Source organism: Vanessa atalanta, chromosome 22 (assembly GCF_905147765.1).
Source record: "Vanessa atalanta chromosome 22, ilVanAtal1.2, whole genome shotgun sequence".
NCBI lineage: Eukaryota > Metazoa > Arthropoda > Insecta > Lepidoptera > Nymphalidae > Vanessa > Vanessa atalanta.
Genome location: NC_061892.1, coordinates 9472415 through 9484587, shown reverse-complemented (window position 1 = coordinate 9484587; position 12173 = coordinate 9472415). Strand labels below are relative to the sequence as shown.

General features: G+C 34.0%; 2 protein-coding genes and 1 non-coding gene across 9 annotated transcripts in view; 1 reads left to right on the top strand and 2 right to left on the bottom strand.

Annotated features, from left to right (window-relative positions):
• The window catches only part of LOC125072767 (electron transfer flavoprotein beta subunit lysine methyltransferase-like), a 38704-nt gene extending 29322 nt beyond the window's left edge, over positions 1-9382 (top strand). For all 6 annotated transcript variants that reach the window (XM_047683453.1, XM_047683455.1, XM_047683456.1 and 3 more), the window contains 3 exons: positions 7125-7255; positions 8032-8219; positions 9183-9382. In XM_047683453.1, coding sequence (XP_047539409.1) covers positions 7125-7255; positions 8032-8219; positions 9183-9332 — 469 coding nt within the window. In that variant the 3' untranslated portion in view covers positions 9333-9382. The remainder of the gene's footprint in view (positions 1-7124; positions 7256-8031; positions 8220-9182) is intronic.
• Positions 7746-7817, bottom strand: Trnaa-ugc. The gene has a single exon. It is a non-coding gene; the product is annotated as a tRNA-Ala (tRNA).
• A 747-nt stretch (positions 9383-10129) lies between the features above and the next one.
• LOC125072682 (LHFPL tetraspan subfamily member 3 protein) overlaps positions 10130-12173 on the bottom strand; it is a 30436-nt gene continuing 28392 nt past the window's right edge. The window contains exons 4-5 of one of the 2 annotated variants that reach the window (XM_047683344.1): positions 10567-10763; positions 10130-10400 (exon numbers count right to left, since the gene is read on the bottom strand). In XM_047683344.1, the coding sequence (XP_047539300.1) occupies positions 10579-10763 (185 nt within the window). In that variant the 3' untranslated portion in view covers positions 10130-10400; positions 10567-10578. Of the gene's footprint in view, positions 10764-12173 lie in introns of both variants that reach the window. The other variant, XM_047683343.1, reaches the window with a different exon arrangement.

The window sequence follows — 12173 nt, the reverse complement described above, 5'->3', positions numbered from 1 at the left end:
ACCGATACGACTTTGGAACCTTCGCATCTGCAAGCCGTCCGATGTTGTAGATGTCTATGGGCGGTGGTAGTCACTTTCCTGCTCATTTGCCACCTATCATATAAAAAAATAATAATAATGGATTTTGGACTTCATGTGCATTGTGTAGTAACGCATTAAACACTTAACACTTTGAATTGTTTCGAGATAACTTTTCATTGTGACAGTTTGTATCCTGTGGATACATTTGATTTTGAAACACATGAGTGGTTTTAAGAAATCATTAATAGCATGTGCTTGAAATATATTGTGTATATTTTCGTATTCATTTATTCACAGGAACACAAATATAATAATACAATCAAACCTATTTAAAACAACGGACTTACACAATTTTAAGCTAGATTATATTCCCAAGTATGTGTACACATCTTGCCCATAATAATTATATTATATTATTGTCTTAATAACATTGAATATATACTATAAAACTATATACATATAGGTACTTACAATACATTCATCCATTTAAATTATTTGACTAAGAAAATAAATAAAATTATAAAACTAAAATTAAATTCAGAAATACAGAAACATCTATTAGTCATTAACATTTTGAAATTACGTACATATTTGTCTGTATGTGTATTTTTCGAAGCTGACGAGTATGTGTATGTTTTTTTTTTGCGTTAGATAGTCCGTTCATTGAGCAATGAACTGATTATATTAGTCAATCAATGAAACGCCTAGCCACTTTACAAAACGGTGCAGATCAACCAGCGACCTGAATGAAAATAGACGCTCCTGATAATAAAGTTGTTTATCGAAAATTTCGAAATTCGGCGGCACAGCTTGTAAGTGACCCACTGCTGGGCAGTCGAGCTTATGTATACGAACACTTCATGCGGAATATGCAGGTTCCCAAGTGACGTTTTGCTAAATTAAAATCACAAATTCAACTTATAAAAATTATACTTGCATTGCACAGATTTGTAACTGCGAATTTGGTTAAGATTACTACGGAGACAGATTGAGTCGTATTATTATAGTTGTTGATTAATTGTGAGCTGTCTAACAAGGTTAATAAACTTTATCCTCAGAGATAAATAGAGATTATATGACGTCATCAAAACAAGCCCGCGAATTCCTGCAGACGAAGTTGTGAATAGTCGTTTGTTTCGAGTGCTAGGGTGAAGAGAGCGTTTCTGAGAATTGTGACCGAGTGTGACTCACCTCGTAGCTCGGTCCCGAAGTTTTCCGACTTTCCACGAGATACATACATACGTACATGGTTAAGTAAACCGTTTTGGGGTCGCGCTCGTATCTAAGTGTGGAATATGTAACAAAATGACTAACCTAAGTGGTTAGTCATTTGGAAGCATTTTATTTATTTTGTAGTTAAATAAGTTTGATTAAATTATCTCTATTGTACGCTTAGATCTTTTAAACTTTATTTAGTTAACAGAGTGATTCAAGAGAACGATTTATATATGCATATCTAAGTAGAAAAGAACCACGATACTCAAACTTTCTAACTGGAAAAAACAAGAATGTTTATTTTTGTTGTTCAATCTGTAAGAGTTATTTTTTTACACATTATATAACTATAATTTATTAGAATAATTTAATTAATAATATGTCGATTGACTATTTTTAGAATATGTTGTAATGTAATATTTTAATTTTTCACGATTAATACTGAATGGCCGAATGGCTAATACTGGCCGGTAAGAAAAAAAATGTCAAGAAATCGATCGCGGCGGCAGAGTTTTGTTATAATGCCAATTATTTTTTAATAATAAGCATCCCATCAAAAACATAAATGTAAAAATGAGAGCCAAGTTAAATATTATAATATATACCTTGGTTGTTGTCTTCAACGACAAAATAAGTGAGATCTAAATTTGTGCCAAGTTAAGTAGTCCTTTCTGAAATTTATTTATAACTACATAAAATATCATTTCTTCTTATAACTTGGGGTAATATATTGTTGCCTAAGGTCTAACTTGGCTAGTTCTTATATGTTTATAAATACAAATTGTAGTTTGTGCTTAGAATAACAAATTATAACTCAGAACATCTAAGAAGAATGGAGGACAGCTCAGTATTGCTTAGTTAGTATTAAGGTACATTAAGAGCTGCGATGGTCCAGTCACTAGAAAACATGAATCTTAACCAGATATTGCGAGTTCATATCCAGACAAGTACCATTGTTGAATATTTGCGTGCTTAATTTGTGTTTATAATTCATTTGTAACAGGCTTAGAACTTACGAAGGCTATAATATAATTTGTATATGAGCGGTTGCCACTCGCTCAGACACGCCCGCGTTAAGGTTTAATCACAACGCTTCTATCCCGCTGCTTCGGCGTCACGTCGCGCGCCGTGTACCGAAATGCCTATTTTTTTTTTTAAGTATATATATAGATTTTGCACCATTGATGTGCGCTAAATGCTAGTTAATAACGCAATAAATACCAAAGTCGGCTATACTAATAAGTAATAAAACGGAAATATATGGATTTAAAAAACTTAAGGGTGGTATTCAACTTGTTATATATTCACGTGAAGACCTTAAAATCCACATTAAGACCGGCTGTCATAAGTTTTGATTGCTGATTCTTACATCATTTTTTTTATTACAGTTATTACAGGAACTAAGTATATAAGTGTTCCTATAGACCCAATAAAATGAAAAATTATAATAAAATGATAAAAAATTACCAGTTTCAGATTTTTTCCTTTATATTGGCCTAATTATCTACCTGAATGCCAAATTTCAACTTTCTAGGTCACCTGGAAGTAGGTTATAGTTTTGATCTATAGGTCAGTCAGTGATAAAAATGTCGAGTTTTAGACGTTAATATCTAAATAACCATTTGAGATACGTTTATGAAATTTGGAACAGTAATATGTATCTCGCGAGTCTCAATATATGAGCCAAATTTGACACTTTTATGTCAAATAGTTTTTGAGTTATGAGGAGGTCAAAAGTGGCTCCAAATGGTTCGTGTAATATTACACACGGTGCTGCACGCCAGTTCTGGTACTAGAACTTGGCTGACACGCTACCACGTGTCTAGATTATAAGGAGATTTGGAGAATACGGGATGTATTGTGAAACACGAATTAGTGGGTAAAATAAATGTGAAAATAGTGTTAATAAATGAATCTGGAAGAATATCGTTGTTTAAACTTGCGACCATCCTAGGAAATCTATAAGTCTAGATAAGTCTAGACCGAGACGGGTAGCCAGTATTTATATAAGTATTAAGTTCATAAGAAATATACGCACAGGATTTATTTTAATTTTTTAATTAATATAATAATATAGATTGATGTGAAGATTAACTACTAAGTTTATTGACGGTTGGTCTCGATATAGTCTACGCGTCGAACCAGTGGTATTGAATATAATGCTTTAAACTAGATGGCACAGTGGGTAGAAAAATAAATTTTAATCGAAGCAATTGTATAAAATTATAGATATCGTTTATAATTCTGAAAACACCGAAATGAACCCAATATGTATCCTACTATTGTAAAACATTTATAGGTTTTTCATTCCTCTAAGTATACCTCGACTTTTGATTAAGTTTTCGAAACGGCTATGACCTACACACACAGTCACACACACAAACATAATCACGCGGGCACGCATCCACGCACACAATAAAAATGAAGTTAAAAGAAAACTTATTATTAAATTGTTAAATATGATACCAACAACATTAACGCAACAAAGTTATAAACTTTGTCACCGAGTGTTTGGTAAAAGTAAGTTGAGTTATACTAAGCCTGTATTCGCTGTTGGTAAGAAAACAATACTTTTTAAAGGAATGGCTGTAATATAAAAGTATTATAGCACAGTAGCATAGCTATCAAAACGAGAACCCTACGGTCAGAATAAAAATAAGCGGTTCTGGTAAATATGAACGCGCGTGGGAAGTTCTACTCTTCGGCATAAATAATTATAATAAAATAATGTGCTTATTGTGTTAAGAGCCAGAGCCAGAGCCACCGCAGAAAAACCTGAAGCAAACAAGCGATGAAAATGTTCATCCCTTATTCCACATTCTTTGTCAATCGCAGTTGATACACTTGAACCTTCATTAAAAGTATAACACCACCACTGGTGGGTAGGATTTTTACATTACATTTACATTAACAGCCTGTAATTTCCTACTGGGCTAAGGCCTCGTCTCGAGGAGAACGTTTGTAGCATATTACACCACGCTGCTCCAATGCGGTTTGGTGGAATACACATGTTGCAGAATTTCATTTAAATTTCATGAAATTAGGCATATGCAGGTTTTCTCACGATGTTTTCCTTCACCGCACATGAAAATTCAGTGGTTCTTGCCTGGGTCTGAACCCGAAATCATCGATTAAGATGCACGAGTCCTAACCACTGGGCCATCTCGGCTACTGGGCAGGATAGGAGGGCTGATAAATAGAACCTAAACACCGATTTGCATGTTTTTATATTAAAAAATGACGAAGTTTAACCAGCTTTCATCCTATGTGTAACCCTCTCATGTAATCAATTTTCAAAAAATCTTAAGTAACTTTAAATCATGAACAGAAACCTAAACGCCGATTTTCATAATAGCTACATCAGACATAAAACCCCTTGTGAAATGAATATTGAAAAACCCTCTCTTAGTCCTGAACTATAAAGAATTCCTGTGTAGGTTATAATTTTACCCCGAGAGACCTAACTAAAAAAAAACATTTTTTAATACAACGCCGCACCCGACGTTTTTCCCTTAAGCTACGTAAAGCTATGGTTTACTAATTAACTTGTATAATTACATATTTTAATCAAAGGATTAAATTCTTGTTACAACTTTACAGCGTAATATATTATCTCAATTGCAACGCCACGTTGAAAACTCCACGTGTCACGCGTTGTGTTGGCGATTATGATGCAAACGTGGAAATCGTTACATATATTATGAATTATCTTTGTTTAAAGTTCTAATTAAATTAGGCCCTTATTTGTATTACGGTCTAAACTTCTAATAATAATATATATACATAATAATTTGTCTATCGGTACTATCTTAGTATTTTTCAGGGGAAGTCAGTCCGATCATGTTGATTTCACGAATCGTCTACTAACACTATGTATCACAAGTGTCCCTAAAGTCTAGTGATCTTGAGCCTTTGCACTAATACGTTGTTTTCAAGTAGCTGGATAGCCTCAACTTTCAAGTAATAATTATGTCTCGTTTCGGTTTCATGAGCTTCGGAATATTTTTTCGCGATTGACCTTTCTTGTTCACCAGGATGTGTTTATTATATAATAATAAAATAAGCTCAGTTGGACATAAATTAACGAAGCCAATCTACTTTTTGTATGTACAAACACTTCAAGGTCAAATTTTACGTAACGTTTCTCTATGTACTATATATTTGTTATTAAATTTCATTTGAGTATATGCCGGGCTATTCAATAACGTTTTATATGTCACTCTTGAAATGTTGAAACATGTGTATCGCATACCAATTTTGACATTTCAAGATCGTTTTCTGCTGCGAGTTTCGAGTTTCGTCTAGCAGAATAGCTCTACTATTTTAGTTGCATTGTTTTTAACTGCACCACCTGCCTCGATGGTTTTACAGATCTCATTCAGATTCAGCTTTCTTTTTTTTGTTTGTGCTGTACAATAAAATATATTTTACTCTTTACTACATGTTGCTTCGATCAGGGTTATAAATATCATTAATAATAACCGATACATATTTAAATTCACCTAACGGGGAAGTAAACACTATTAGCGATTTATTTCCTCTTTCGTCTTAAGGCCTATGAACACAACCAGTTAGCTTTATGCTGGCCCTTCTAATGTCACCCCCACCTTACCCCTCAACTCAGATAACGTAAAATAATTATATTAATTCAATTAATTGGGTAATATGTAGTGGATTTAATGGGTTGGTGGACGTCCACTTGGGCCACTTGATGGTAAATGGTCTCCTCGGCCTATAGACATTGGCGCTATGAGAAATATATTTCTTTCGCACATGTTCTAAAACGAATTTAAAAAAATTGCTATTTTAGATTCAAGTTTATAAATATTTTAAATGTAAGTTTGTCATTTGGTTATCCATGTAGATTAAAAATCACTTGTCCTGTGAATAAAAACGAAATCATGGTTACCGTACTTCCACGTCAAACATAACTTAGTGGAACATGTCGCAATAAAATAATACTTAATATTCATGGACATAATATTATTAATTCATGTGCAATAGAAAGATTAACGGGCTCTCCGGTAATCAGAATATGATGTGATACTTATATTCATTTATTGGCAGTAGTTTTAGGTCATATGATTACCGGAGAACTTATATTCATTTATTGGCATTGTTACCATAAAAATGAACTGTCATCCGAATTAAACCAACTAAGGGTACATGGGTCTAATTTAATTTGCAAGACATTACATTGGTTGATTTTTTATTTTGAAGATGCCCTTACTAAATAAACGTCTGTGATATTTTTCCGAACTTTGTAAGCTATTTTATTAAAATTTTAACCTGTCCAAAATTGAGATTAACATCTCAATAAAGATTTTGCTCTTAACTTCGGAAGCGAGGCCGCCTAGCTATTTTATACATGTAATACGTATTACCTTCTGTTGAAGGTGTATTTAATAAAAATAAGCGAAAAAACATGGAGTCTTGTTTATATTATTATACTTAAAATATCAAGTCTATGATATAAATTATATATCGTTAAATATTAACGTAAATTTTTAATTATGAAAGTTCTTTTTTATGAAGAGCCTGTTCATAGATTCATAAATTCAAATTTGTAAAAACTACATTAATAAAAAAGCATATTATCCAATACAAGATTATATAAAATAGATAGATAATAAAAAAGCGCGGAGCTAATACTTACTTTTTGACATCCAGGCAATATATATTATATCCATAATTATCCTGTATTTAACCAACACGACTTTGTATTTTAATGATGTAAAAGAGTAACTACTGAGTTTCTTGCCGGTTATTCTCGGTAGAATCTACATTCCGAACCGGTAGTAGATTCATTATCACTATAGTTTGTAAAATGTTATACTTTGATTTCGATTTTTTGATACATTATTTTATATATTATCTCTTACATACAGATACATCTTAGATAATCCGGCTGCTGTAACCGGTCGTCGGGTTTTAGACATCGGCTGTGGGTGCGGCGCGGGCGCCATCGCTGCAGCCAAGATGAAAGCGAAGCAAGTCGTTGCGAATGACATTGATACTTGTAAGTCTTAAAGGAACACAGACATGTGTTCATAAGGTATATTTTTATTAATTTCTTAATTTTACGAAAGGCAACTTAATGCCCTAAATTCTAATTTTACTAACGTCAAACATCGTGACTCACTTCATCACACAATACATACACATCGTGTTTTTCTTATCTGACGGGTTTACGCATATGCGTAGATTTATTCACTCACAAAGTTGCGCCCTTCCGCCTTATAAGTAAGTATCTCTATTTCGTATGAAATCATTGTATATACTATATGTATGTGTTAAGGAAATACGTAAAAAATATGCACAATCTTACATAAAAATAACTTAAACGTAATGTAGCCTAATGCATTGTTAACAAGTAGGTTTTAAATAAAATTAAAATATTTGATAAAAATTAAAAACAAATTATATTTATTTCAAAATTTTATATTATTAAAAATAAAAATGTAGTGGATAAAATAGTATATTTAAATGAGAAAAAAAAAATAAAAGGTTGGAGATGCCGGGGATCGAACCCGGGGCCTTTCACATGCAAAGCGAACGCTCTACCACTGAGCTACATCCCCTGTTGATATATTTGGTCGAAATTGCTATTCACATGTCAATCGATTTGTAACACATAAAATTGAATAATATTACTGAAATATAAATCTTTACTTTAAAATGGTTATATGATTTAAAATCATTTATGAAAATAACTTAAATCCTTATATCTTAACCACTAATTATAACTACAACAGATAACACATAAATAACCTTTTTTTTATATAAATTTCACAGATGCAGTAATCGCTACGAAATTAAATGCAGAAATTAATAATGTTCACCTAGACACAGACACAAATAACTTTATAGGATCCAGTTGTAAGGACTTTGATGTAATTTTGATCGGAGATATGTTTTACGACGAGGAATTTGGAAACTCGCTATTTATTTGGTTAAATAGATTATCCAAAGACAATAAGACGGTAAGTTGATATTGCTTTTATTAAGTCATATTTGATGGTCGAGACATGGGCCACCTGATGGTAAGTGGTCACCACCGTCCATAGACAATGAAGCTGTAAGAAATATTAACCATTCCTTACATCGCCAATGCGTCACCAACCTTGGCAACAACTCACTCACCTTCAAACCGGAACACAACAATACTGAATACTGTTGTTGGGCGGTAGAATATCTGATGATCACAAACCTTTATTTTCAATAAAAATACTTCCATGTGTTTGTAAATCGTATGTCATTTGCGTTTTGTTCATTAATCTTGTAATCGTTAGTACTTGTGTCACAAAGATCCGATGAAACCGTCTAGACAGCAATGGTGCTGTAAGTGCGGAGGGTTAGTTCCCTGGTGACCTCAGCAGCGTGGGCCTTGTGACGAGTAAAGTATTAATATTTGAATCCTAGCTGTTGCAACTCATAAATCAGACTTTTTAAATAAATCCTTGCCGAAAACATGTCTAAAATATTTTTTATTATTATGTATCTTATAATTTCGTTGGTCTTGTGATCGGGAGAGCGACTGCTAATCACGAGCTAATCACCTGTTGAAGAATTGTTTACTTTCATTTTGATTTACACATTTAAAAACATCCTTAAAAATATTATTATTTTAATTTTCTTGACGATGGGATACTTATAGAATAAATTTAAGTTAAACAGCCTTTTCTGTTATGATGCTCTTACCTTTAAAAAATTGGTCTCTGCTCTATTTACTCAGCAACGTAGGTAGCTCTACCAGCTTTTCGCAAGGCCGTCCGGCTAGATACACCCACTCATTATATATTTTACAGTCAAAAAATACTTAGTGTTGTAATGTTGTGTTCCAGTCTGAAGAATGCCAGTGTATCTACAGGCAAAACTACATTTTTTTTAAATTCTAACCTATCTCAATTGATCATAAACCTAGTGATGAGTTTAAATGGTTTTAGATACTGATTGGTGATCCAGGTCGTCACGGGCTGACCGAAAGCAGACGAAGCCACATGACGCTGCTAGCTAAATACGATCTACCAAGAGAAACTCGCGAGGAGAACCATGGATACACTGAAACGTCTATTTGGAAATTGAATAAAATTTGATATCTGCAAATATCTGATATCTTCATATTAGAACTATTTGAACGAACAATCTCAGTTTTCTCAATTATTTCCTTTAATTCTAACATTTATAAATCAGGTAGGCAGGGCCGGATCTACCATATGGCTTTTTGGGCTCCAGCCCAGGGTCACGTGAATTCAAGGGGGCCCCAGCTAAGTAAAAAAAAAAGACGACAATGCGAAAGAATCCATAACTTTATACAATTAAACAGATCGTATGGTTTGCAGCCCTGCAAATTCTGTAATCAATCAAACCCATTCAATTAATTTAATACAAGTCTACTATCAAGTAAGATCATCTAAGTAGTGTTAGCCCAGGGCCTCTAAACTTACGGTCCGGCCCTGCAGGTAGGTTATTACCGACTAAACCAAATAAACTTAATAAATAAAAGTAAACGATTTACTTGGTGGTAGGGCTTTGTGCAAGCCCGTCTGGGTAGGTACCATCCACTCATCAGATATTCTACCGCCAAACAGCAGTACTTAGTATTGTTGTGTTCCGGTTTGAAAGGTGAGTGAGCCAGTGTAACTACAGGCACAAGGGACATAACATCTTAGTTCCCAAGGTTGGTGGCGCATTGGTGATATAAGGAATGGTTAATATTTCTTACAGTGCCATTGTCTATGGGCGGTGGTGACCACTTACCATCAGGTGGCCCATTTGCTCGTCCGCCTACCGATAACATAAGAAATAAGAAAGAAAGAATAAACAGAATACGCTATATACAATATGTTCAATAATATGATGGGAATCACTATCAGTAAAATAAAGACACTCCAGTAATATAAACTGTACTTTATTAAATATTTTCTATCAAAATTTAATAAATTCAAGGCACAAGTAACGTCGTTGTACATTTGTAGTTTTATCTTAAACAACTAAATACTCTATTTTATGAGAAAATCAATAATCTATTTACATTACATAATAATATATTACAATTTAAATATCATTTACTCTAAGGTACTAAGAACGAATATCTTAAAAATACAGTTAGAAGTTTGTAAACATAATATAATATTTAATCAATTACGTCATATATCTTTGAGCTGTATCGGATACGGGTTAGTCGCCACCTAGCGGTCGGCGCGGGTAGTGGTGCGCGGCGCCAGCTGGCGGTCAGAGCGGGTAGTGGTGCGCGGCGCCAGCTGGCGGTCAGAGCGGGTAGTGGTGCGCGGCGCCAGCTGGCGGTCAGAGCGGGTAGTGGTGCGCGGCGCCAGCTGGCGGTCAGAGCTGGTAGTGGTGCGCGGCGTGCTTGGAGCGCGGCGTGCGGCCGGAGTAGTGCGAGTAGGCGTCGAGGTCGAGCGGCGCGTGCGGGTGCATGAGCAGCACGGGCTGCAGCGCCAGCGACTTGCGCGAGCCCGACACCGACACCGACGTCGCGTCCGTCACGTACGCATTGTTCACTTCGCCTGGAATGTTACGCAGCTATTTAGTTTCAGCGATATGTGCCTCGATGCCGATTGCTTTTTGCTTATCTTATTACATTTCATACAATTATGTTAAATTACGTCTCAAAGGTGCTATTAAAAAAGCATACTTAAATGAAGTATATTTTCATTTTAGTTTCTTTAATATGCGTTGGGTTGAATGGAGGGACTTTTCAGTTCTGTTGAATTAGTATTTGTATAAAATCCTTTGTACCTCCGAATATAAAACAAAAAAAATTGTACGTAGATTCGATTCGATTCTCTCATATTATTTTAATGTTCATTATGCCAATTACGATTAAGGTGGCGACCATCTGCATGTACAGAACAGATATATAGTTAGTTTTATAATATATTGCAATATAATTATTTTATTCTGATGTTCTTTTTGAGAATTTTACGTTTAAGTGCCATCTATCGGCAAGTATTTGAACAAATTCATTCCCATGTCGAGATAAGAATTAGCTTATTGTAAAACAATCTTTATTCTTTTCACCATAGCGATCTTTATAAAAATAAAACGTTTCATTATACTATATTCTCATGGAAAACCTAAAGAATAACAAAAAAGGATGCGCGTAAACTGATCCTTTGTGGTATAATCATATTCGACACCAGACACTGAGGTAATTTTATTTCGATTTGTTTTGGAGTTTATCAGAGGGTAATAAAGTTTAAAATGCAATAAACTCTCGCGGTAATGCGAAATACTAGCGGTCAAGAGACGGCGGTCTTGACACAATTCGTACGTAGCTTTTTCTTTGAATGCACTGCCTTGCATCCTAATGTTATTTATCTTTAACACCTGCTTTAGTAACGCGCTACGAATACGTGTTGTCTCTTTACAAGCGCAGTAATTGTCCATGTATTTAAATATATATATTTTTATTGTACTAGTTTTAGTTAGGTATTGGGGCCGTTAATTCATAATAAAATATTTATTATTAATTTGAACTACTTGGGGACCCTTCCTTGTTAAGGTTCTAAGCGGCACCTAATACTTAAAATACCTGTTACCTGTTACCTGTACCAAGAAACGAAATTTCTATACAACTCGGTTACTATACAGGGCATGTAGTTATGCAATGCCCTTCCAGTAAAAATAAAAAAATAAAAAATTACCTGAATAATAATTTACACGACTTAAACTAATTTCCTTTTATTGTAACATTTTATTATCTTAATCTTAAAATATTTATTAGTGTATAATATATATATTTATATATGTATTAAGTATAAATATTAGCGAGTAAATTTTTGTATGTAAATTTATGGCCTACCCAGACGTTTTTAAAATCTCTCAGATTGGGTTGTCTGGAAGAGATGGCTAATAAGCCATAACTCCACCCGCTGTACAACACATCAAATATATTTTTATTCTTAGTATCATTT